The sequence below is a fragment of the Mustela erminea genome, chromosome 6 (genome assembly GCF_009829155.1).
Source record: "Mustela erminea isolate mMusErm1 chromosome 6, mMusErm1.Pri, whole genome shotgun sequence".
Classification (NCBI taxonomy): Eukaryota; Metazoa; Chordata; class Mammalia; order Carnivora; family Mustelidae; genus Mustela; species Mustela erminea.
This window is the reverse complement of record NC_045619.1, coordinates 140208074-140234857: the sequence shown is the minus strand read 5'-3', so window position 1 is coordinate 140234857 and position 26784 is coordinate 140208074. Positions and strand designations below refer to the sequence as shown.

Below are 26784 nucleotides of genomic sequence, written 5' to 3'. Positions count from 1 at the left end.
CTGGATGCTCTTCACAGCGCGTTTTCCCTTTTCTCCCCCAAGCTCTCTGGATGCACAGTCGTGTAGCACTGCAGATGCCCACGATGTGCGCGGCACTAATCTGACGTGAGTACACATCCCACCACGCTGGGCCTGTAGCCCTCACACCTGCCACCAGCCCTCCCGTCTGCCGGGTCGTTTTCGTGGTGAGAACACTGCACAATTGTTCCTTTAGCCAGTTTCGGGGTCTACGACACCCCACTGTTAACCAGAGTCCCCACGCTGTCCACCAGCTCCCCGGGACCGAGTCGTCCTTTAACCAGAGTCTCTGTCCTTCTGCCGGCGTCTCCCGGCTACCCCCACCCACAGCCCCCGCCAGCCCCGCTCTGCTCTCTGTTTCTGTGAGCTCGGGTTTTTTCCCCCTCTCAAAGCCCGTTTTCCTCTCCTACCAGGAAACCACTGTGAGGTTTATGGGATCTTTGGTCATTTCGGGTCCGTCCCGGAGGAGCTCTCGGTGCTGCTTTGAACCCTCCCACCGCACTCACTGTGACCGACGGCGGTGAGTTTGTGCCGTTCCTATCTGGGTTAGTCTTTTACTCGTAGGACTACTATACAGGGTCAGGAGGGGGGCGTTTGAAGCCAACCTGACTGGCTGACTGTCGCCCCAGACCACCAAGCAACATATCCCACAGGCTCTGGGCTGCGTTTTGTCCACGGGAGCCACGAGCCCCCGACCCACCTGCTATCTGGTACTCGGAGATGAACAGGAAGGACTCCATCGGGGTAGCCACTTCGGTGTGCTCGTGGAAATCTGTGCACGAGAGAGGAGAAGGTGCTCGGTTGTGCTGCGTATCAGGCCGCGCTCGTGAGCGCGGGGCCTCTCTTGAGCTAGAGCCTCGGAGCCTGGGGGCGGGCGAGGGACGGACAAGCACGTCGCCATCTGCCTCGCCGTGCCATCCTCAGCCTGGCTTCTCCTGGTCCTGACCCTTGCTTTTGACTTGTTTGTTGTAAAGATTTATTTAGTTATTGGAGAGAGAAAGACAGAGCAGAGGGGAGGGCAGAGGGAGAGAGAGAAACTTAAACACACTGTATCCAGCACAGACCGGGACATGGGGCTCGATCTCGTAACCCTGAGATCACGGCCTGAGCCGAAACCAAGAGTCAGAAGCCCAGCTGACTGAGACACCCAGGGGCCCTGCTTTGGACTTGTTTGAGGATTGGGAGGTCAGAGGGGCAGGTGGCCTCGCTGACCCGGCCCTGGGAGGGACTGCCCCAGGCACCCTGTCTTCCCCCTCCTGCCTGGTGGCTTCGCCGTCCCAGCGACGCCAGCCTTACCTGTAGTACCTGCCGTCGTCCAGGGGCGGGAAGCGTCTCTCCCAGGGGGCGCGAGGGTGCTTGCTTCAGGCTCCTCTTCGTCATCTGCTGGAGAGAGGGAGCGGTGAAGGTGGGGCCCGCGGGGCCCTCAGCCGACCCCGACACACTCGGCGGGGTGCGGATCTCCCTTCTCCGGCGTGGTCTGGGGGTCCCACCCCTCTACAGCAGGTCACAGCCACGCGGGTAAACGGCCCCAGCACCCCCGGCGAGAGGGAATTTTGACCCTGATCCTGGCGCTGTGGGACCCCGAGCAGCCTCCTTCCCCAGCTTCCTCGTCAGCCCTGGTTTCCACCAGGGGCTTGGAAACAGGTCGTCCGTGCCCAGGTGCCCCGAAAGAGCAAATGAAGTAGAAACGCGCAAAAGGACAGCTTCTCTCGGGGACAGGTTCCCTGCCCCCTTGTGGATGTTTCCAGTTACGCGGGACCCTGCCCTGCCATCCTCTGACACGGGAAGGGACCCGTGCAACAGGCATTCGGGCCAGCCACGAGGCTCCCTGCCAGCACATGGGCGGGGAGTGTCATCAGAAGGATGCACGCGCCAGCTGACCCCCACCCCCGTCCCGTGCTCGGAATACGGGCCCCGCTTGCCTTTCCCGCTCCCAGAGGCTGCTCCAAGGACACAGCCTGGAGCTAGCGACTGGCCGTGGAGAACACCTGCAGAGCGTCGGTGACTAACCCTGTTAAGGCTTCGTTATAAACCTGTAAGACCCGGTGGCCGAGCTCGGGTGTCCATGCCTCTTTCTGCTGCCCCACACTAGCCCCTGTGTAAGTTCCTCTGCTTATTCAAACCGCCACCTGCCAGTGGTGGCCCGCCTCTTTCTCTGGTCTGTCCCTGCGCTCTCCGTGTATGGGGGTGGTTTCAGATGTCACCCAGGGAAACTCCGGGGAGAGTTCTGAACCAACGGGCGTGAGCTGAGAAACCCGTAGCACGGATGTTTAAATCTGAGCGGCTTTGGGTTGTAAAAATAGTAGTATGCTTTCAGAATGAAAATAGTAGACCTCCGCAGAGGCGGGTCGCACGCATGCCTGAATGAGTGTGTGTGTGTGTGTGTGTGTGCGCGCGCGCGCGTGCATACACACACACATGATCACGTCCCTGCTTGACTCAGCCCCTTCCCTGCACACTGGCACTTTTACCAAAGCTCGGAGGGGCATTGCACGAGGAGAAGGAGCCTGCTAACGGTGGACCGCCAGGCATGTGATGAGTTCACGTTACATATCCGTAATCAGAAGTGCATGCGTGGCAGGCTGACCTTGCCCTTTTGAATGACAGAAAGTTCTGGTAGCTTAGAAGAGGCCAGATTTCAGGATCGGCCAGGAGGGGGCAGCACCGCCTCCAGTGAACACTCAGAGATCCCCCCGCCACCTTCTACCGTTTATCCGCACTCAGGGTGCAGGGAGCCTGGGGTGAGAGGGACCTTAGTGTATCTGGTGTCTTTTCTAGAGTGAGAGAAAACAGAGGCCCGAGGAGATGCAGTGGTTTGCCTGCGGTCACGGAGCTGGCGGGCCAGGGATTCCACTCCGCGCAGCCCAGTGGGAAAAGCAGGGGGACAGGCCCACGCGGGTACCTCCGTACCTGGGAACCACCCGTCCTCCCTGTCACTTATGCACTTGAGCTGGGGCCGCGTCCACTGGGTCTTCCCTGAGACGGTTTTGCAGACGCTCTTGGCAGAACCTCTCCGCAGGGCCCTGAATCCCGGCGCGCACTGGTAGTGAACTGTCTGCCCCACCACAAAGTGGTAGATTCTCTCTGAATCTTCGTGGTCCCAGGAAGGAGGCTCCCTGCAGTGACCTGGAACAGGGACAGAAGTTCGGAAGGCGCCCCGCGGACCCGAGTCGCCTCTTGCTGGAGACCGGACGGACCTCGGTTCCTACTGTTCATTCTTCTTTTATTGCACCAATACGCACTGAGACGTCTGTGTGTCAGCAACGTTGCCGGGCACTTCGAGCGAGGGAAGGCACCCAGACCCTGTCCCTCCCGCAGGAGGGGGCGAGCCACTGAATGAAGATGACGTCTGGAGACGCAATGTCCTGAGTGTTGTCACTGAGGAGCCCAGGGGAATGAGCGGCTCCTTGTGATGGCGAGGGTTCTCGAAAGTGCACGGGAGTGCGGGGCGGGGGGCAGTCTCAGCTGAGGGATAAAGGTAGGCTCAAGCCCACTGCGGCCAAGGGAAGGTGAAGCCCACCCCAGGTGTCCATTCTAAGCGAGGAGGTCCTTCCTCAGGGGGTGGCTGCTGGTCCTCTTGGGGCTGTGGTGGAAGCACTGGAGATGGAGACAACGCCAGAGGGAGAGGAGAGCTGAGAGAATCTCTGGGAAATGGAACCTGATCTCTGATCAAACCGCGCCTAAAGCCTGCTCTATGTGAGCCCTGCCAAGGCCTCTGAAATTCTCCATGCCCTCAAACCTTCCACTCGCCCAGGTAAAAGCCAAGCCTCACTGGTCTTTAACTCCACGGATCATGTCCTGCTCTGATTTATTCTCAGGATGCCCTACCCAGCCTACATCTGCATGTACGGAAGCACATGTACCCTCTCTCCCCAGACGTGGGTTCTGGCCTTCCAGAACTTCCATGGTCCGAAAACCCAATAGGACCTTTAAAAGTGTCTTACACGTAAACCCCCTGGCCCAGAGGGAAGCCCATGGCAGCAAGTGGAAAACGGTCCTGTCCCGTGGGATCGGCTCTAGTGTAGCACCTTCCAGATCATGGCTGAACTTCGGTTTAGTCTCAGAATAAAATTTCTTTTACAGCCAATAAAATCCGTAATGGTCGGAACCTGTTTAAGTGACGTTTGCTTCTCTCAAATGAAAACATCCCATTAAGAGGGTCTGTGGCCAGAACCAGTAGTGGGTCATCTCCCGAATAAGGACAACAGCCTTTGACTTGCCTAGAAACCTCGAAAGAACTGTTCAGGGTGATATGAGAGAAAGAGAAAAGCGAACAATTAAATGTGTTTTGAAATGCCAGTCAGCGCGAAGTTGGAGGTCCAAGATAAAACTACCATATTGCAACAGTGCCCCCTCAATTTGTCTTTATATATATATATACACACATATATATATACATATATATATACATATATATATATATGAAGCTGCAAATAAATTAAAATTAATTTAAAACAAGTGATCAGTAGAAGGATCCTGAGTAAGACCTTACTCCTAAATGTGAGTGTAGCCATCTTTTAACTTCTGTTTAACTTAAAATAATAAAATTAGCACAGGACAAGAGGGTCTTGTAAAAGTTGGTAGGTCCCCCCAAAACTCAGGTTTTCCTAACGGGCTCTGTGTCCTCATCACCTGAGGACCTGACCTGAGCGAGGCTCGTTTGGAGTCGTGCTCGCTTCCCCGCATCCCATTAGCGTGGAGTTGTCTGTCGGCGGCCTTAGGCTCCCGTATATGCTCTATGCTCCCCAGCATAGCCCAGCAGGCCTCACACCCCTGTTTATAAGCAACATGTTGAGGTAAGGTGCTTGGCGGGCGGCTGGTTGTCTCGTACCGAAGGGAAAACGAGAGCATTTTCTCGAGCGCAGACGCCACGGTCTGCAGGGCCGGGCCCCGTGAGTCGTATCATGCATGCTTTTCAACTCCGTTCAGTGGCACCGGCTGAGCCGACCCGAGCCCAGGGCTGCTGGGCTCAGCTCCCGGAGTGGGAGGAAGCCCAGAGCCTGCGCGGGCTGGAAAGGCTAGTGGCTCTAGAGCCTGCAAACACTGCACAGACATTCTCGCTTCCCTGACATCCTGTAAGAAGAGGATGGTGGGCCGGACGTCCCTCCCTCGGGGGGCACAGGGTGCGCCCGCAGGAGCAGGGTCGGCCTGGAAGGCGGCCACACCGCTGTGCAGACCCGCCTCTTACCTGGAAGCTTCCCTTGGTCCCCGGACGGCGTTAGGCTCTGCATTGCCTTCTCTTCCTCGGGTTTGGGAGTGACTTGTCCTGTGCTCTTGGAGGCTAGAGGGTAGAGACAGAAGCAAATAACTTCACAGAGGCTTAAAATAGAAGATGCTCTTTGGTATTCATTTATTCGACGTGTGTCTTTCCACCGCCAGGCAGTATGGGGGTGCAGGGGTTACAAAGAGGAGCCACACACACCCCCTGCCCTTGGAGTACTCCCAGTGGGACCTCCCCATGAGCATCAGTGACTCACAATGTGTTTCTTTTCTTTTCTTTCTTTCTTTCTTTTTTTTTTTTTTTTTAAGATTTTATTAATTTAGAGAGAAGGAGGGAGTGAGCTCAAGCAGGCAGAGAGGCAGGCAGAGGCAGAGGGAGAAGCAGACTCCCCGCTGAGCAGGGAGCCCAACATGGGGCTCCAGCCCAGGACCCTGGGATCATGATCTGAGTTTAAGGTAGACCCTTCACTGACTGAGCCACCCAGGTGCCCCCAGAACGTGTTTCTGAAGGAACTGAGAGGTTGCCTGGTGCGTGTGGGTCTCCCCAAAAGGGACTCCATTCTGCCCATCCACCTGCCAGCCTTGCACGCGGGCCTGGGCACGATGGCCGTGAGGAATTCCTTGTTTCCCTACAGCAGTTCACTTAAAAGGTAAAGGGATCCAGTCGTAAAGCAAGGACGAAGGAAGCCTCCTATCACACTCCTCTCTGTTGTGTAGACTCGGCAAAGGAGCTGAGTACGGGCACCGCCGAGACGGGCTCGGGATTCCAGCTGAGGGTCCCGGGAGGGTCTGCTGGGAGAAGAGGTGACGGGGCCAGCAGAGGTCTCCAGACTCTGCGGTCCGTGCCTGGGGCGGCCGACACAGAACTCACTGTCGCTCACAGACCCCGTCCCCGGGGCTGAAGCATCAAAGGACGAATGGACCCACCACTTTTCACCATGTTCCAGTATCACAGAGACAAGAGACCCGGTCGAGAAATGGGGCTCGTGAGAGAGCTTTCAGGACTCCGTGGAGAACACGGAAGAGCTAAGTCAGCCCAACTTAGGTCTTGAAAGGCCCTCAGGGGGTCATGCCCTGCACATTCCACTCCAGGAAGGCGACCCACCTACCGTCTCGGGCGTGGGTAGGCGAGGGTAAGGGGTGCTCAGGCTTCTGTGCTCGCCCTCGCCAGCAGTGATGGGGTTCAGGACCCGTAGTCCACTGCTGGTTCCAATCCCATCTGGCAGTGAGGACTACAAGGCTCTCAAGTCAGGTTATCAAGTCCAGAAATAAGCCATTCAAAGGGAACAGCTTCCTCTTCCTCCTCTTCCTCCCGGCTCCGCAGCACCCGCCGCCCACAGACTCGGAGCCCGCCCGCACACCAGCCCCACCTGCCTCTGGGCTTGATTCTCTCCTCCCTCCCCCAGCGCAGCCAGGGTCTTGCGGTAGTGGAAGGGGTAGGGGGGGCAGGGGGAATATTTGGGGAATATTTCCCACACTCTGGAATGCCAGCTCCTGACGCTCGGCTGGGAAGACCCTGGGCCGACAGTCCTTTCTGCTTGACCATGGATTTGTCCTCTGAAGAAAGGTCTCAAAGACTTCACGGCAGCCACATTGAAAATTCCCATAATCGGGGCACCTGGGGGCTCAGTGGGTTAGGGTCTGCCTTCCACTCAGGTCATGATCCCTGGGTCCTGGGATCGAGCCCCGCGCCGGGCTCGCTGCTCAGTGGGGAGCCTGCTTCTCCCTCTGCCCTTCACCCCGCTCCCCGGCTTGTGCTCTCTCTCTCTCTCAAATACATAAATAAAATCTTAAAAAACAAATAGAAAATATCCGTAATAGATAAGACTCTCCAAGTCAGTAATAGGAGCTTCTCTTCCCTCTTTACTCTCATCAGGGAAGGAAATGCCTTGCCCACTGCCTCCACTTTTCTAGCCAGAGCTTCCTCCTTAGAGTTGTGGGGATGGACCCTGAGAGGCGAGGGCACGGAGGCATCTTGGGGAGTTGTTGGGAATTCAGGTCGCCATATTGCTGGGGGTGGAACTAGGATGGGTTGCTGGCACCAGGCAGCCTGTGGGTGGCGTGAGGTAGGCGCTTCCGAAAGCAAAATGCAAAAGAGTTGGTGCAGCCTTACAGGTAGATACTCACTGGAATGGTTATTATTTTTCTGATTCTTTATATGGGCTCATTCTGACCAGTCTTTTTAAATTTTTATGTCTAAAAAATTGCGATGAGATATACATAGCATAAAACGTACCCTGTGAATCATTTTTAATGTGTAGTGTGGTGGCATGAAGTACATTTATATTGCCATGAATTCGAGTTATTTTCAAATTGTTCAGTAACAATTAGTATAACGTCTGTTCCCTCTCCCCCTGCAAAATATAAATTCTTTGAGCGCTGGGTATCCTGAGGGCCTAGATCAGTCCTTGGAACCAGGAGGCACGCCTTAAATATTTGCTGAGTGAATGATTTTCGAGGAATCACCGAGGTGAGTTATTGCAGAGTTTGGGCCGGCGGGTGTTCGTCTGTAGGGCTGACGCTCTGTGTCCTCCTGCTGGAGTCCTTCTTCCCTCCACGTTACAAAACGAAACACTTACATGTGCGGACGCACTGGCACTTGTTTTCCCAGGAAGCGTGGCTCGAGTTTCCTGCACAACGCATGAAGCTGTTTAGCCGGCGGAAGCCCCTCTCACATCCACAGTTTAGCATCGTGCCCGTGCTGTACTCGAGGGCTTTGTACACAGCGTGCTTGAGGCTCGGCGGGTTGTCATCACAAAGGTCTGCCGAGAAAAAGAGGCCTGTTTCGGGTTAGGGAGGCTCTGCTCTCACACTCACGTCTGGACCCTCGGATGAGCCCTTCACACATTTCTTGGCTCTCTGTAAAGGATTTATGGGTACCCCACCTCTTCCCAGAAAGAAACAAAGGCTGTCGCCACTGTCCTTTAGAAACCTTTGTATCAGAGATGGTTCAGACTTTGACCTCAACAGAGCTGCCCTCCAAATTACAATTTATTTCAAACTAAATGAATAGAAGCAAATGAGGTTTTATTCTGAATATGCCTCATGCTGAGCAAGTATAGGAAGAGAGAAGGGGACAACGGATACGAGGAAAGAAAGGGAGGGAAGTCGTATGAATGTAACTGAGGGACACGTGTGGGCAAGAAATACTTGTCAGGAAGTAAGGATTGTCAGAATTTCTATAATTAGTGATTTTGTACCAATTTCTTTCCTTTCCTTTCTCTCTCTCTCTCTCTTTCTTTCTTTCTTTCTTTCTTTTTTTTTTGGAGACATATATGTAAAGGGCTCCACCCAAAGTCTGGCGAGTAGGAAATGTGTATTTTTCACCCACCTCCCCACCTCTGAGTTTTCCAGATCCCTTCTCATACCACAAGGACCTGACCCTTTCTCACCCCCCTTCAACAAAGGACACTGGTTTCTCACCAAGGACACCTGAAATAGTAGCCAAATGCCCACGTAGTAAGGGGAAAAAATGTGCTGTTCAAATCAGAAAAGTGATTCATTCCATTGTGTATCTTATACCAAGTCCTGCTTTGAGAGATTGGATCTTTAGGGAAAAGCCCCAGGCTGGATGGAGATCGTGGCTAGGAAGGATCGCAGGAGACAGGAACAGGTGAGACAGCACTGACCGCCTCGCCCCTCGCCAGCACAGGCGCAAATCCTGGCGGGTTGCTGCGCACATTGCTGGCAGACCACGGTCGGCCGGTGGCTCATTCATTGTCCCTCCACCGGAGTGTGTCTTTGTCCTTACACTGCGCCCCAGATCTTGCCACACCCATGACTCAGAATACCCCTGATCTCCTGAATCACAGAGGGCAAGGAGAGGGGGGACCCTCACCCACCTCTCTCCAAGAAGGGTCTAAGTGGAAATAAGGCTCGGAGAGCCAGCGATTGGAAAGGGACATGTAACATACACACTGAAAGATAGTGGTCATCATAAAAATCACCATAATAAAGCAAGAGGGGTAGAATGGTAGAAAGGGGAGAAAACTGAGCTTCCAGATCCGAGCCCTACCAGCTTACTAGCTAGAGTGCCTTGTTCTTACTTTTCGAAGGCTTGGCCACTTTTTCTATAAACGGGGTAGTATAATCATCATCACCATTTTACTGTTTGTTTTAAAGATTGCATGAAATGACATGCAAAGGTAACTTGGAGACCGCCCCACACATAAGGGACATAGAACAGATGCCCATTCTTCTTCCTTCCTTTTCACCTCTGTCCAGGAAAGGAGATGGTAATTCAGATAGAGGCAGGACTGACGTTATCTCCTGCAAGAGGTCATCTCTCTTCACAGCCTGTATCCCTAGGACCAGTCACTGGTACCTGCTGTACATCAGTACCAACCCATGTTTTGAGTATCAGAAGGTAAATCTATTGCTAAGATAAGATATGCACAATAATAATTAAAAAAAATATGAAAGAACAAGGCAAAGATATGCCCTCTCATCACCACTTTTCAATACGGTGCTGGAAGTCCTAGCTAATGCAATTAGAAAAGAAAAGGAATTAAAAGTTGTTGGGAAGGAGTAAAACTTTCTCTTGCAGATGACATGACTGCCTCTGTAGACAATTTAGAAAAATAGATAAAACCCTTGTGGTACCAATAAGCAACTTCAGCAGGGTTGCAGGATACAAAGCTAATGTATGAAAGTGAATTGCTTTGCCATATACCAGCAAGCACACTTTTTGGTATTCACCCAAGGAATTGAAAAGTTACGTCCACACAAAAATCCACACATGGATGTTTCTAGCAGCTTTACTCGTGATTGCCAAAACTTGGAAGCTACGTGTAGCTGTCCTTCAGTAGGTGAAGGGATACATGAACTCTGGTCCATCCAGACAATAAAATAGTATTCAGTGCTAAAAAGAAGTGAGCTATCAAGCCATGAAAAGACATGGAGGAAGCCTAAATGCATATTCCTAAGTGAAAGAAACCAACTTCAAATGCTACATTCTGTGTTGTTCCAACTATACAACACTCTGTAAAAGACAAAACTATGGAGACGGTAAGATCCTGGAGGCTAGGTGTTAGGGAGGAGGGAGAGGTGAATAGGCAGCATACAAAGGATTTCAAGGCAGTGAAAATACTCTGTAGGATACTTTACTGGTGGGTGTGTGTCATTATACACTTGCCCAAACCCACAGAATGTGCGACACCAATAGTGAAGCCCGATGTCTACTGTGGACCTGGTGATGATGGCGTGTCCGTGTGGGTTCATCCACTGAAAGACAGGTACCACCTGGTGGGGGCTGACAATATGATCATGTGGGGGGCGATGCATGAATGAGGTCCAGAGTACGTGAAGAATCTCTGTACCCTTTGTTTGGTTTTGTTGTGAACCTAACACTGCTTTAAACCATAAAGTCAATTAACAACAACAACAACAACAACTTAGAAGCAATGGCTGTGCCCTGAGCTAGATGAAATAATTGAAGGGGGAGTCAATGATGACTTCTGCTTCCAGCCATGGCAAAATTTTGGTACCCAAACTTATCCTCCTGCTGAAAACAACTTTAAAACCAGACAGAATGTGCAAAAAAAGTGTTTCCAGGCATCGAGTAAGAGGCAGGGCAGCCCTGTATCATTCAAGAAGAGGGAACTGTGACATGAACCCCACCATTGCTGTGGAGTCCCTCATGGCCACTTTCCCGCCAAATGGCACCAAAGCGGAACCCAAGCAGAGCCGTGGTCTCATGGACTTGAGGAGGGAAGAAATCAGAGTTCTAGGCTGCTGGCATGGCTGGACTTTGGACACTCCCCCACACTGACCCATCCTTATGAAGTGTAAGACCAAAGCAGACAGACAGGAGGATGCACCCGGGACTGAAGGGCCTGTAAGAACAAAATGTAACGCCTCTGAAAGGAAGACGACATATTCTAGACCTTCTAAAATGTGTAATTTATAACGTCCAGCAAGTTTTTAAAAGTTCTGGACATGTGAAGAAATAGGAAAATGTGACCCCATTTTTTTTTTTAAAGGAGTCAATTAGAATCTAAAATGGCCCAGATTTTGGAATTAGCAGACAATTGGCCGCCATTCATTTTTATAAGGAAAGTTTTATGGGGACAAACCCACACTTATTTGTTTACATTTGGTCTGTGGCTGCTTTTGTGTGGTAAAGACAGAGTTAAGTGTTTGCAACAGAGACTAGATGTCTAGCTGGCTGAGAATATTTACTCTCTGGCCCTTTAAGAAAAAAATTGTCAATTACCAATTCCAAGGAAACACGGCCATAATGAGTGAATCAATAAGAGATCTCAGAAGATAAATGAAAACTATAAGAAGGAACCAAATAAAAATTTTAGAACTGAAAATTGCAATATCTGAAAAGAGCTTCACCAGACCTTGAAGACAGAGCAATAGAAATTATTGAACTGATGAGCACAGAGAAAAAAATTTGACTAGACCTTCAGTGACCTATGGGTTAATATCAGATAGCCTATCTTATTTAGTTGAAGTCCCATAGCAGTGGGAGAGTAAGAATGGAGCAGAACAAATATTTGAAGATATAATGGCCAAAAATGTCTGAAATTTGAGGACAAATGTTGACCTAGAGGTCTAAGATGCTTCAAGCAATGAATTCCAAGCAGGATGATAAAAAACAAAAACAAAAACAAAAAAACCTAGATAGATCATAGCCATGCGTTGAAAACTAAAGCTAGTGGAAAAATCTTGAAAGTAGCCAGAGGAAAAGGACACACCACATACAGGGAACAACAGTGAATAATGGCTGACATTATTTCACTGAAATAAGGAACCAACGCAAGTTAGAAAATAAATGGTAGAACATATCCAAAGTTGTAAAAAAGAAAAAAAAAAAAAAGCCTCTCAACCTGGAATTCTACCTAGAAAAAAATATCTTTCGAAAATGAAGATGAAATTAATGTATTTTCAGATAAATGGAAGCTTAGAGAATGTATTGCCAGCACACCTGTGTTCTAAAAGAGAACGCTGAAAGGAAATTCTTCAGGTGTGTGGATATTACCAGAGTTAGAAATACAGATCCACAGGGAAGAGTGGTGTGCCGGTGGATATTTAGGTAAGTGGAAAGATCATCTTTTAATTTCTTTGAAAGAGAAGTATTTAAAATAAAAATAATAAGAGTTCATGGCGAGTGTTATTGCATATGTCAATGTAAAATGTGCAACAAGTGCAGTGTAGAAGTTGGGGTGAGTAGATGTTTCTATCATATAGTTCTCGTATGCGGAACGGTGTAATACTAGATCCAAGGAGAGCACGGTGAGTTAGGGATGCCTCCCTGAAAGCTCAGGGAAGCTGGCAAGTAACAACACAGAGTGTAGCTAAATTGGCACTAGGAGACAAAAAATAGGGTATTAAAATACTTTTTTTGTTAGCCAAAAATTTTTTTAAAAAAGATTTTATTTATTATTTGGCAGAGAGAGATACGGCGAGAGAGGGGAGCACAAGCAGGGGGAGGGGGAGAGGGGGAAGCAGGCTTCTTGCTGAGGGGGGAGCCCGATGCAGGGCTCGATCCCGGGCCCCTGGGGTCATGACCTGAGCTGAAGGCAGACACTTAATGACTGAGCCACCCAGGCACCCCTTGCTTAGCCAAAATTAAGAGAGAAGAGGAAGAATGGAAGAATATAAAACCAAATGGGACACCTGGGAAACAGGGTAGCAAAAGGGGAGACCTAAAGCCAACCATATCGGTAACTGTATGAAGCATACTCCAAACACATAAATTAAAAGATAGGCACTTTCAGACCGGATAAAACAGCAGGCCCCCAACCCCGTGCTGTCTACAAGGGAGCATACTTTAAATACAAAGGCACTAATAGATTGAAAATAAAGTATATATAAAGATATATTATGCAGAGATCTGCATGGGAAAATGGGCACGGCTACATTAATATCAGAAAGTAGATTTCAGGGGCGCCTGGGTGGCTCAGTGGGTTAAAGGCTCTGTTCGGGTTGTGATCCCAGGGTCCTGGGATCGAGCCCCGCATCGGGCTCTCTGCTCCTCGGGGAGCCTGCTTCCTCCTCTCTCTGCCTGCCTCTCTGCTTACTTGTGGTCTTTCTGCCAAATAAATAAATAAATAAATAAATCTTAAAAAAAAAAAAAAAGAAAGTAGATTTCAAAATAAATAGTATTCACAGATGACTTGATTGCTTATATAAAATTACTAAGAAATCTGAAAAATAACTACTACAACTTGATAAATTTAGCAGTCTTAATATACAAAAATCACTGGCAGTGGGGCGCCTGGGTGGCTCAGTGGGTTAAGCCTCTGCCTTTCCTCTCAGGTCATGAACTCAGGGTCCTGGGATCGAGCCCCGCATTGAGCTCTCTGCTCAGTGGGGAGTCTGCTTCCCCCTCTCTCTCTGCCTGCCTCTCTGCCTACTTGTGCTCTCTGTCTGTCGAGTAAATAAAATCTTAAAAAAAAATCACTGGCAGTTATTTCTGTATATTGGAAGCGACCAATTAGAAAACTAAAAATTTATAAACAATTTCAATTATGATAGCATCAAAAAATAAAATACTCATGAATAAATTTACCAAAAACTTGTAAGACTCCTGAACTGAAAACTCTGAAACATTACCAACATAAATTAAAGAACTACATAAATGGAAAAATGTACAATGTTTACGGATTGGCGGATTCATTTTTTTAAAAAGGACATCAGTTCACCTTACGTTGATTGACAGATTCAATGCAGTTACAATTTTAAAAAATCCAATACACTTTTTGGTAGAAATTTGGCAAGTTGATTCTAAAACCTCTTTGGAAATACAACGGACCAGAATTTCTAAGCCTATCTTAAAAAGAATGCACAAATTTGGAGAGTTCACATAATCAGATACCAAGATTTTCTATAAAGCTGCAATAACCAAGACAGTATATTGTGGTAGAAAGATAGACAGTGGGACATAAGATAAAGGCCAGAAATACATGTACATTCAGCTAATTGTTTTATAAATATGTTAGGGCAGATCAACGAGGGCAGGAAATCTCAACAAATGCTCTGGGACAAATGGATAAATTTATGGGGGAAAAGAAGCTTACTTCACATAAGAAAATTAATTTTATTATATATCTAAACACAAAAAATCCATACCCTAGATTTATCCAGGTTAGGTATACACATAAAAGTTGAAACTATCAAGCTTCTAAGGGTCCATGAAGGCAAACAGCTTTGCAAACTAGGGATAGGCCAGGATTTCCTAGAGAGGACCCACAACGTACCGACTGTAAACCAACAGTCAATCAGAAACTTCTGGTCATCCCAAGACACTAAGAAAATGAAAAAATAAGTGACAGACCGGGAGCATATGTTTGCAACACTCACCTCGGACAAAGAAACCGTGTCCACGTTCTCGAAAGAACTACAAATCAATCGTAAAAGGCAAACAACCCAATAAACAGATGGGCAAAGACCGGAACAAGTCTCTCTTCCAAGGCAGACAGGATTATCCGTAAACTGGAGGAAGGGCGCCTCACATCGGTAGACAGCAAGAAAAGCACGCGGGGGACGAGCACGGAGTATTCCATTAGAACAGGTAAGACTGACAGCGACAGAGGTACCGGAGCGCTCTTCACGGGGCGGCGGGAGTGTGAAATGATACCGTTCCTCGGAGAGCGGAGAGTTGTTTGGTTTTTGGTTTTTTAGGGAAGGTAACTGTGTATCTGCCCATCGTAGGATCCAGCCACTCCACTCCGATTATTTATCTCAGCGGAATGAAAGCGCAGGTTTACAAGAAACTTATACAAGATACTTATAGTGGCTTTAAATAATCTCAAAAATACTGTGTTGAATGAAAGAGGACATGCACAAAATCATACACACGGTTTGATTCCGTCTGTAGGAAGTTCGAGAAAAGACAGGACTAGATACAGAAAGAAATCAGAGGACCGGTTGCTTGTGGTGCGTGGGGTCGGCGGGAAGCTGGCGGTGATGGAAATGTCGGTTATGTGGGTGTGTGCATTGGAAAACTCATCAAGTTGTACACTTGAGAACGGCATTTCACTATAGTTTGGCCGCAGGAAAATCAGTAAGAAGTATACTTAGCAACTCTTGTAATGACTCATTAGCACAAATAATCAAGGACTGACCTCAGATGCATTTGGATTTTGATGACGTAATGAGGAACCAAGAATGCTTCTCAACACCTAAATCATTTTTTTAGGGCAAATTGCCTTTGAAGCAACTTTGTGTCCTTAAAAACTGTTGAATTACACAATGATGTGCTCTTCTAAATAAGACCATGGAAATTCCCAGAGTCATCACAATTCGCTTGACTATCTGAGGACATCCGTCATGTGGGGACAAGGGAACTTCCAGAATTTCTTTCTCCCACAGACTTCATTTTCAAAGAAGCCCCTTTCCTGGAATTTAGAAACACTGAAACGCTCTGGTCTATAGCTAAGAACAGGTGAAGGGCTTGGCTATAATCCTTTTCCCTAGAAAGCCTTGCCAAGGGTGTTGCGTCGGCATCTGAGGAAGGTGGGAGGTATGAGCAGGTGGGAAAGACGACCCTGAAACACTCCTTCTTTTTAGTCTAACAGGAGTAAGTCTGGGGTATTTTTAGCCCTCCTAGGTATCATTAAAGAAAAAACAAAACAAAAACAGCAGCAGTAAAACATCTAGAAAACAGAAGAAGAATACTACTCTGAAGTCGTGCACAGGAGTGAGGAAGGAGACAGTTCAGGGTGTGCGACGCGGCCCAGTGTCTTTAAATACTTTCCCCCAACGATCACTTACAGACCTGCTCCCCACACAGCACGGCAGCCACGGCCATTCCCTAAGTCTGCTCACTAAATATTTGGAATATCCTTTCTTGAAATTCAGCTAACGGGCTTTTCCCTTTCCAGATACATTTCTTGCTTCTACCGGCAGCTCTGACTTTTTAAAACAAAGAAACTGTTCTGTGTTCTCAGTTGCACCCGTTCTTCTGGCTCCCACCACAGTGGGCCTGGACGCCTGGGAAGCAAACACAACTGTCCTTTTCTCGTTTCTCTTTTTCCTCTCCTCTCCTTTTCTTTCTTTTTGTCTTTTTCTTTCCAGAATTTTCTTTAGAAGGTGGACAGGGGAAGTTTCCTCTTTGTAATTTTTTGGTATTGGTCTCATTCTGGAGTTAGATGTCGTTTTCTCTCCTGAGACTCAAGTGTCTGCTTCCTCTGGAGTGGTGGAATATTTCAGGTTAGTAACTGGACATTGGAATGTGGCGGCAAATGCTCCGGGCTTGAAATATGGGGCTGGGAGGAGGGGAGGCCTGGGCAGGCGCAGGGGTGTGTTATCCATGTGGCCTTGCCTTTTAGCTCTTGTACTTTTGCGTTCGCAGAGGGGAAAAGAGACAACGCCTGTTATTAGTCCTGAAAATCCCAAGGGCTTTGTCGTGTACTAAGAGGGAGTCAAATTAAGCTTTTCTGACCCTGAAAGTGTTCCACAGCTTGTTTTGGAATTTTGCTCTGAATGGTGATTTGAAAGACACAGGCCGGATGCCATGTGTCTCTGCTTCCCACACTTCACCTTTGTCACTGTCCCCGAAGCAGAGTCGGGGGCATCTTGCCCTGGGGTATCTGCAGATCTGTTGCCTCCAGGCACTTCCTGCTCAACTGAAGTGCGGCGCCCCCCTTGGGTGCTTTTGGGACCTTGGTGACGGCAACTAGAGCTTCCTTGCTCTGCCCTGCACAGCCGGACCGGTCTGGGTGAGAGTGAGGAGCCGGAAGCCACTCTTCTCTCTTCACTGTTGTTATCTTGGGTTTTGTTTTACCTCCAGCGGATTGCCGGAGGCTCAACTTCCCCATCTCGCCACGGCCCCTGCCAGGCGGGGAAAGAGTAGGCATTTGTGGTTCTCGGGTCATTGCGGACAAGAATGACAACCAAGGTCGCACAGCGACAGAATCAGGATCAAACCAGCTTCTCTGTCTCTCAGGCATCTGGTCTCTCAAGCACTAGGCCCTCCCATCAACTACGCACCCCTGTTCCCAGGAGGACACCGGTGCCGCTTCCAGTGCTTGGGTTTCAAATACGAGATAAGAAACTTGGTGGAACGAGGCACTTTCGTCCTGTCAGGGGCCCCAGCACAGTGAGAACGGTGTGAGCAGACGGGGGTTCCTGCTTGGGTGCGGAACGCTGACCCCCGCTTTATTTCGCTTCCCCACACGCCTTCAGCTCCACTCCCCCAGTCCGCTCCTATATCTTTCCCCCTTTCGTTTCGGACAGGGGAATAGAATCAAAACGAGTCTTCTGCTGATATTTTTGGGTCCCTCGAGTGAACCAGAAATACTAACACTTGCTTGGCCATCGATCCTCTGATCTGAGAGAGTCCCGTCTAAGGCAGATCCTGTACAAACAGTGGGACTGTCCTTCTGTCCTCCTTGGGTGAGGTTCTCAAATGTTACTGTGCACACAAGTCGCCGGGGGGTCTTATTAAAATGTGCGTTTGGATTCAATAAGGCAAACAGGAAGGCTAAGAGGATTTCTGACACACTCGCAGATGCTGTGGGGTCCACAACCACACAGTACTGGCGGCTGCCACGTCTGCCTCTCCATCCGCCCCTTTCCGAGGCATGCACCTGCCCCTGGTGGACCCGGAGAGGGCTCAGGTGCTGGTGATCCTGTTTACGACCAGGGGCCTTCCTCAGTATCTAAGAAGACGCAGTGAAAACGCAGGAGGGAAGGTGGGTGGGTGAAAAACAGTTGTGGGCTAGGTGATTTGTTTTTCTTCTCTGATGTTGTTCACAATGAAAAAGAACCCTTCTGGCCCTTGTGGCCAATGTGAGCAACATGAAAGACAAGGAAAAGAAAGGGGATTCAAAAGGATGTGGACAGAGTCTGAGATAAGATTCTTTTCTCAGTGGGCGAATCAAGGTCAAGTGATGTTTACCCACAGCCCAGCCAGCACTGAGTAGATGGCTTCATCTTTGTGCCTTCGTTTTCTCCAGCAGAACAATGGACTAAGCACAGAAACTTCTAGATTATGATTTACTAAGCTTACACAAAGGACACAGAAGTACATCGAGAGCTCGGTGTACCTGATAAAGCATCTGGTTCTTGACCTAACGTCATTCATTTCCTACGTCAGATCTAAGAAAAATCCCCCAAATTATACCTAATGTCAAAGATAGTCTCCGACTTCCTTAGCAAACCCATCCAGCAGTTTGGGCCTCATAGAAAGGACGTGTTTGGTACAAAATAAAACACCATAGGACATGTCAAATTTTCCTCTTAATAGGATCCTAGGATCCGAGAGCCGAGAGAGACCCCGAGATTATTTAGGTCCATCCACACATTTTGTAGGTAAGGAAACTGAGGCTGTGTGTTATTCTTCAGGTTGTGGCAAGCCTGGCAAGAGAGCAGGACCCCTGATTCGTAGGTCAGTGCTTTCCCATCACGTACAATCAGAATCTTCAGGAATGTGGGTGCTTTCAACCCAGTGGTGGAAGGCTTTCTCTTGCTGAGGGGTAGAGCTACATCTAAGCTATCTGGGTCACTGGGAAGTGTTTGCGAAATGTTGTGGTTTAATTGAGATCATTATCTTTGAAGAAGTCAGAGAGCTCAGATCTTCCATTTTGAGATATATATATAGATATAGATAGATATGTATATATATATTTAGTATATATATGATATATGATATCTGAGCCTTGCCTGTGTGCTGCTTCTTTTAGTTTACCTTTAAAGCTCACAACAGCCCTGAAAGGTGGATTTTATCATCCCCACCTTACACAGAGCAGGAGACTGAGGTTCAGAGGACTTTAGCAAATTGTCCAAAGCGCACAGCTCAAGGTGATAGGACAGGAATCACGAGAAAGCCCAGTACTGAGGCTTTCATTTCTGCATTAAAAAACAAAAACAAAACCAAAAAACCTCACTTTTACTTTCAGAAAATGCTATCAAATGACAAACTGAAATGTGTCGGGAAAGAACAAGAAGGAAGAGGACAGAATTGTAGAGAAAAGAGCGCCCCGAGGACAACACTGCTGGTTTCTCCGCAGGAGCAGGGCTCCAAGTGTTCAAGACGCAGGATAGCAGGAACCAGCGGGAGGAGCTGCTGTAAGATGCAGGAGGGTTCAAGCTACATGCTCCAAATGGCAAGATTTCAGTATTTCTGCAGCTCCATGTACACACCACATCTTCTTTACACACTCATCGGTGGTGGGCACCTGGGAAGCTTCTATGGTTTGGCTATGGTAGATGCTGCTGCTGTAACTATCTGGGCGCATCCCTTGCAGTGGCATTTTGGTACTCCTTGGGTCAGTACCCAGTAGTGCCCTTGCTGGGTCACAGGGCATTTCTGTTCCCAACTTCCAAGGGCGTTATCGATAGGACTCGTCTGCTCTACCATGGATCATGTGGTGTAATAGACCATACATGACACCCACCACGTGTTGAGCTCTTGCTGAGGCCTGGAGAGCAGAGTGAGTGGTGAAGGCGGGCCTTTTCTCTCATGGAACTTATATTCTAGATAGATATTGTGTTAAAGCAGATATTAAATAAATATTACAAATTAGTAGGTACCAGAAAGATGCAGTATAAGCTACTATCAGAGCATATTGATAATTGACTCTTTTCCCTTTTGTTTTGTTTGGTAATGACATTCTGTGTACGATGAATAATGTGAATTAACTTTGGTCCCTTGTGGACTTTCCCTCCGGTGAATGGCTTCTGAGTATTTATGACCCTGGAGGATAGCTAAAAATATTAGGCCGTGGTCCCTTCCTTGGCAATCTTTATAATTTAGTAAAGAAGGTAGGACAGATATATGATTCTAACACAAAATAGAAAGTGATAACTGTGCTTGGGCCCATTCTTTGGGAAGAACAAGTGGGCCCGTGGTGGCGGGCCTGCATGGTTCTATTGGTTACATGTCCGACTCATGATTTCAGCTTAGGTCGTGATCTCAAGGTTGTGAGACTGATCCCCACATCAGGCTCTGCATTGGGCATGGAGTCTGCTTAAGATTTTCTCTCCCTCTCCCTCTATGCCCCCCACCTTCTCAAAAGAAAAAAGTGTGGCTTTTTGTAGACCTCATAGGTCTATAACAACATGCGGTTAACTGGGGGCAGCCGTGGGGCAAACAGGTAGGAGGCAGGGTGGCCAATTAGGCTAGTGCTTCTCAAACTTCTGTGTGCATCTGAGTCATGGGGGGGACTTTATTAAAATGCAAATACTGATCCAGGAGGCCTGGGGCAGGGCCTTAGAATCCTCATTTCCGGGTTTTCTGCTTCTGTTCCAGTCACAGTTTGAGTAAGGAGTTGGGAGATTCACTACAATAGGCTGGGTCAGAGCCAAGAGGAATCTGGGAACCGGAAGGAGCAGAGGCGGTAGGTAGCTGGGGGGGTGGGAAGATCAGTAGCACTGGACATCGATTTGCGGAGGTCGGGAATGGAAGAGCAGGGATCGGAGACCTGCAGGAACCCAGCGGGGACAAGAGAGTGGCTGGTGCAGTCAACAGAAATGAGTGTCAGTAGGTTAAGATGTGACCATCTTCCAGAAGAGAAATTTTTGTCCTCATTTTAAAATGTCCGGTATTGAGCACGATGATCTCGAGTTGAGAGTTTACTGTCCTATTCGTGTCTACCCCCTAATGTTGAGGGAAAGCAAGTCAGCTCTGGGCGACAGAGACCTGAGTCCTCTTCCTGTTCCACTGACCGTTCACTCTGTCCCCTCGTCCCCTGCGATGGTCGTCCTGGAAGAGGGAGTGGGAAGCACTCCTCCAAGATCGCTGGTCAAATTTCACACTGCCTGAAGCTCGTTTACCCCCAGTGGGAGGCTAGAAGGAAGATACTGGAACCAGAGGCTCGCTCTGATAGTTGGGTGAAGTTTATGAGAATTTGGGGATCCTTGGGTTGGGGTTTACTAGCTTGAAAATTATAATGTTATCTTTAGGCACACATTTTTTCTCAGTTTACTCAATATTTTTCATTCCATCCCTTTGAAAAGAATGGCATCTCACTCATAGACAAGGAAACGGAGGTTAAGAGTGAACGGCGTAGGTTAAGAGAGAAGTAGAAATCAAAAGATTCGGTGTACTTCTGCAGTCCTACCGTCGCCCGACCTTAGCGACGCTGAGGAGTTGGTCCACATGAGTGTTTGCTCGATGGCCCTTTCTCACTCACTCTTTATTTGTTCTCTCATCTCTGAACTTCCTCAGCTTTCTCTGTGTTTCCCCCCATTTCCCCATCACACCCCCTTTAAGTCAGCATAGCCTCTTCCTCCTGTCTCTCCACGTGAAACACATTCCTGGTTTCGCCAAGCCAACGTGGTGTGGCTCGGGTCACAGCCCCTCCGCTGCCTCTGGAGCTGTGCCCCGGCCGCCGCCCCTCTCTGGCATCCCCGGTCTCACCATCACCTCCTGAGCCTGGAAGCATCCCAGGTGCCCACAGCCCCTCCAGGAATGACTCTCCGTGTCCTTCCCCCGGAATCCTGTTCCCTCACGGGAGTCGCGCATTCGTGGTTCCTACATGGTCCCTGCCCCGCCCGCTCCACAACTGTTTAGTATGCCTACTGCTTGCACTGGGATGATGTTCTTTTCTCAGAACACACCAAGAAAGCTATGAGTCAACGACCCAGCAACGCTCGTTTGCCTCAAAGTTCGTTCATTGAGCATCTGGTTCCTTTAGCCCTTCCTTCTGGAAACTTCACTCACGATATTGTAAGACACCATGACCCCCTGGTTCAGAATGCTCACTTCCCTCTTGTTTTATACGTCCTCTGACCCGAGCTTTTCCTGTTATGGGTATCTTAGTGTGGTACCTTTGTCACCACTAGTAACCAATAACTTTGTTATTAGCTACAGTTTATACATTACCCGGATTCCCTCTGTTTCCCCCACTGTTCTTTCCCTGTTCCAGGATCCTATCCAGGATTCCACATTTCACTGAGTTGTCATATCCCCTCAAGATCCTCTTGGCTATGAGGATTATGTGACAGTTTCCCCAACTTTCCTTGTTTTTGATGACCTCCACAGCTCTGAGGAATCCTGGTTGGGTATTTTGGAGGATGTCCCACTATTGGAATTTGTCTGATGTTCTTTGCATGTTCAGAGTGGGATTAAGAGGAGGATAGCATTCATCAGAGTCCCAGAAAGTGTCCAGAAGCGTTCAGCAGAGGCTTTCCCAATGCTCTCACCATTCTGTTCTTGGGAGACTCATCGCTTCAAGTCTTACCTCTGTGCTGAGCGCTTCCACATGATAAAGGAAGACTTAGCCACTTACTGAATTCTTACCAAGCTCAAAAAGCTGTTCCAAGATCTTCACACATATTAACTAATTCAATTCTACTGTGAAATAAATATTGTAATTGTTACTGCCATTTTACAGATGAGACACTGAAAGGTTTCAATTAACTGCCCGTAGTGGCCCAGTGCGGTCACAAAGCTAGAGGACCCAGGAGCTGGGAGTCGCAGGCAGGCTTCAGAGCCCACGTTCTTAACAAGGATGCTGTGCTGCCTCATCCAGATTCCTGCCTCCAGCCCTGAGCGCTGGTGGGGCCATAAAAGTAACATACATAACGTAACAACATAACAGCCCTTTTACCTTTCCACCTCCAGTGCTTCAACTCTCTTCAAATCTTTGTTTCTGGGGCGCCTGGGTGGCCCCAGTGGTTAAGCCACTGCCTTCGGCTCGGGTCATGATCTCAGAGTCCTGGGATCGAGTCCCGCATCGGGCTCTCTGCTCAGCAGGGGAGCCTGCTTCCTCCTCTCTCTCTCTGCCTGCCTCTCTGCCTGCTTGTGATCTCTGTCTGTCAAATAAATAAATAAAATCTTAAAAAAAAAAATCTTTGTTTCTAGGTCAAGGTACTATTTCTTCTTCTGCTAAACATTGCCATTGAAGTTTTAGCCAATGCAATCAGGTAAAAGCCTGCAAAGGCATAACAGTGGGAAGTAATGGAACTACAAACTATCCCTGCTTGTAGGTTATAGGGTAGTAGGTCTGGTAAATCCAAAAGCGCCCATGATTAAAGTAACAAAATGATGAAATTATCTTAAAAGATAGCAATCCATGGAGATACCATGGGACTGGGGAGGGGAGAAAGCTGTCTTTTACAGGAAAATTCCAGCTAGTAATGCAGAAAGATGGATCTCAAGGGAATTGTGTTGAATGAGAAAAAAAAATCCAATTTCAAAAGTTAATTTTGTATAATTCCATCCCACAGCATTCTTAAAATGACAAAAACACACTGATGGATCTGGTACAGTGCCAGGGATTCGGAGGGAAGGAGGCAGATGGTTGTGGCTACAAAGGGTAGCTCAGGAGAGACGCTTGTGATGGGAGCTCCTGTACGTCTTAACTGCGGTGACGGTCACATGGGATGAAGTTGCAGGAACTAAATACAATGGACACCCTTCATGTCAGTTTGGCGAAATCTGAATCAGATTGATGGGTTGTACCAGTGTCAGTTTCCTGGTTGTGATGTCACGCTGTGGTTACGGAAGGAAGCGCATGAAGGCCATAGTGCATCTCTCTGTGGTACGGCTCACGACTGCATGTGACTCTACAATCATCTCAGAATTACGAGTCACGAAAGCAAACACAGACAGTCCTCTGCTCCTCCTCTTGTCCCTGTTTGTCTTCATGATCCTTCCATTCCCATCCCTTGTGTCACCTAAGCCTGGCACTCCAGCACCCTCTTTAAATGCCACCCCTTCCTTGCCCCCCTTCGGAATCACTTCCCAAGAGTCACGATTTCTGCCGCCTCAGTGCCTCCTGTACGTGCCTCCTCTCACGTCCATGACCTTCACCCTCTGCTCACCTGTCATAGCGGCGGCGTCTTACTACCCTGCTCTACCTCCCATCTCCCCACCCCTCCGACGTGTCCTTCAAATGTTGCCAAATCAAGCACCCTAAATTACAGAACCAGTTGCACCTGCAGTGGAGTCAATGGCCTGGAGGTGATTTCTAGTATGTTCTCTGGCCCCATGATTAACCTCTGATTTTGACAAGAAGCCTTTAGCCCTGTGCCCCCGCGTTCCCAGCCCTGTGGCTCCCAGCATTGCTCCTGCCGCATTCCGGACCTCAGGAGGATCCAGAAAATGGGTTTGCGGGACGCGCGCGGAGTTGTTGTTGGGACGTACTAGGGTATTCCACTGCTCAAGTTTGGAGATGGAGTCTGCGCATCCACCGGCAGGGGGCAGGTTCCTCGGGGTCACTGACTAAACATGACCGCAGGAGCTTCTTAGTCTCTCCAATGCCACTGCCTTTCACCATGCTCCTTGGTCTTCGGGGCCTCCTGACGTGCGGTGCCCTGGTGGGGAGCTGCTCCCTCTCTGGGAGCCGGGTAAGGAAGGCCGCTCTCGACTGTACCGTGTTTAAGGGGCGGATTGGGTTCACTTGGCAGGTTCAGCCGACGAGGTCACCCTGGCAAAGGGACGATTGTGTTCAGGGGTCTACGTGTTGAATGGGTTGCTTGCGTGTGGTTTGCAAGGGTGTGAGTAACAGAAACACATGCGTGTGTGTGAGTGAGAGAAGGACCTTGAACTCTGTAAATTGCCCTGCACATTCTCACTGTTGCTTATTACCCCTCGGGCAGTGTTGTTTTCAGGACCAAACGATAAAATACGTCAGGTTACTTTGTGAACTGGAAAAAAATATTTAAAATGTTAATTACTTAAACCTTGATTGTGTCAGAATGAGGAAATGGAATTTCTTTGAATTCATCTTCTAAGAACTGTTTATGATCATTCTCTGTGACTTTCCTTCTTCTCACCTAGGTTCACATGCAGACCTTATAATGGATTTCAAATAGGTTAAAACAGGGTCCACTTCCTGTTCGCTGCCAACCCATCACCACCGTTTAGTCTGAATACTCCTAGTCGTTTCTGGTTGTTGTTGGCTGCCCACATCACCTGTTATTTATTTAAATTATTTCATGAGGGGCGCCTGGGTGGCTCAGTGGGTTAAAGCCTCTGCCTTCAGCTCAGGTCATGATCCCCAGGTCCTGGGATCGAGCCCTGCATCGGACTCCCTGCTCAGCAGGGAGCCTGCTTCCCCCACTCTCTCTGCCTGCTTCTCTGCCTACTTGTGATCTCTGTCTGCCAAATAAATAAATAAAATCTTTTAAAAATAAGTAAATAAATTATTTCATGAACGTGGGCAACAGGAGGCACTGAACAAATGTGTGGGCGTCTTGGCATTGACAATACTGTGTATTTATTCAAACAAATACCCATCTTCTCTGGGCAGGCATAAATGCAGAGGGGAATGTGGCAGGAGCAAAGTTCCGCATCATAGGGCTGGGAACTCGAGGGTCGCAGGGTTAAAAGAAGTGAGTGCCATCAAAGAAAATGTGCAGGGTCCCCGGGGGACCAAGGGGGGTGGCTGTGTGTTCTGAGGGGAAATATCTCAGAGCAGATGGACACACCCGCGGTCAGGAGCACTGATGGTCTGTGACTCATGTGTGTTATCAGATCCACTATTTCTTTTTCTTTTCTTTTTTTTTTTTTTAAGATTTTATTTATTTGACAGAGATCACAAGTAGGAGGAGAGGCAGGCGGGGGTGGGTGGGGGGAAGCAGGCTCCCCGCTGAGCAGAGAGCCTGATGCAATGCGGGGCTCCATCCCAGGACCCTGAGATCATGACCTGAACCGAAGGCAGAGGCTTTAACCCACTGAGCCACCCAGGTGCCCCTAGATCCACTATTTCTGATGTCTGGCTGGACCTGGCAAGCCACAGGGTCAGTTCCCACAACCCAGAAATGAGTGACTTATGGGGTGAGACCCTTTGGAGGACAGCTCACACCTTCCAGCACACTGTTACCAAGGCCAAAAAAAGAAGTGGGGGTGGGGTGAGAATCCAGTTACTTTCTGTTTACCCTGGAAGGGAGGAAGGAGGCAGGGAACCAGAAATAGTCTTCCCAGCAGCTGTCTCTGAATCAACAGGGACATTGTCTGGGGATCTCAAATGCCGGAATGAAACGGGCAGGGGGGGTTCTCTTCTGCCCCGGGAGCCTTCTCAGTTCAATAAGCTTCTGCACATGAAAGAGTTAACCACACACTTACCACAGAATGTCAACCTGATGAAAATTAAAGCCGTATCAGATAAGAAAAACAACATACTCTTGTTCTTTGAAATCTAAAAGTAGTTTTTCTTCAAACCTTTGAAACCTATTTCTTGGGATGGAATCATATTTTTAGTAGAAATACGGTCCGTCGGTCCGTGGGTGAATCCCCCACCCAGAGTCTGCCCCAGGGACTCTTCTGCGAAACAGAATCGAGATTTTTCAACCGGAAAGCAAGAGTTTCCGCTGAGATTTCACGGAACACCAGACAGGCTGAGTATGATGCCCGGAGAAACAAGCCCGGAAGAAGGAGAAAGTCTCGGGACACCGGGGAGCTTTTGGGAACAACGCGCTTCCCGCGAACCACAGCCCAGCCTGGGTGTCAGGCAAGGGCCAGCTGTGCTGTCACAGGTCCTAACTGTGTCGGGCGCAGAGAATCCATCGGAAACCCGGATGGCCCTGGATCCGAGGTGGCCAGCAGCCCCGGGGCCAGTCCTCACCTAACCCCCCGTGCTGGCCCCTGATCTAGGCACAGAGGGACCCCCGTGTGTGGAGTGTGTTAGAGGGTGGGGATGGACC

At 48.9% G+C, this 26784-nt stretch overlaps 1 protein-coding gene across 4 annotated transcripts in view; it reads right to left on the bottom strand.

Annotated features, from left to right (window-relative positions):
- Nucleotides 1-26784, bottom strand: part of IL2RA (interleukin 2 receptor subunit alpha) — a 46748-nt gene that overhangs the window by 6245 nt on the left and 13719 nt on the right. For 2 of the 4 annotated variants that reach the window (XM_032349822.1, XM_032349825.1), the window contains exons 2-6: nt 7818-8018; nt 5207-5299; nt 2929-3144; nt 1315-1401; nt 719-790 (exon numbers count right to left, since the gene is read on the bottom strand). In XM_032349822.1, coding sequence (XP_032205713.1) covers nt 719-790; nt 1315-1401; nt 2929-3144; nt 5207-5299; nt 7818-8018 — 669 coding nt within the window. The remainder of the gene's footprint in view (nt 1-718; nt 791-1314; nt 1402-2928; nt 3145-5206; nt 5300-7817; nt 8019-26784) is intronic. The other 2 variants (XM_032349823.1, XM_032349824.1) reach the window with 2 other exon arrangements.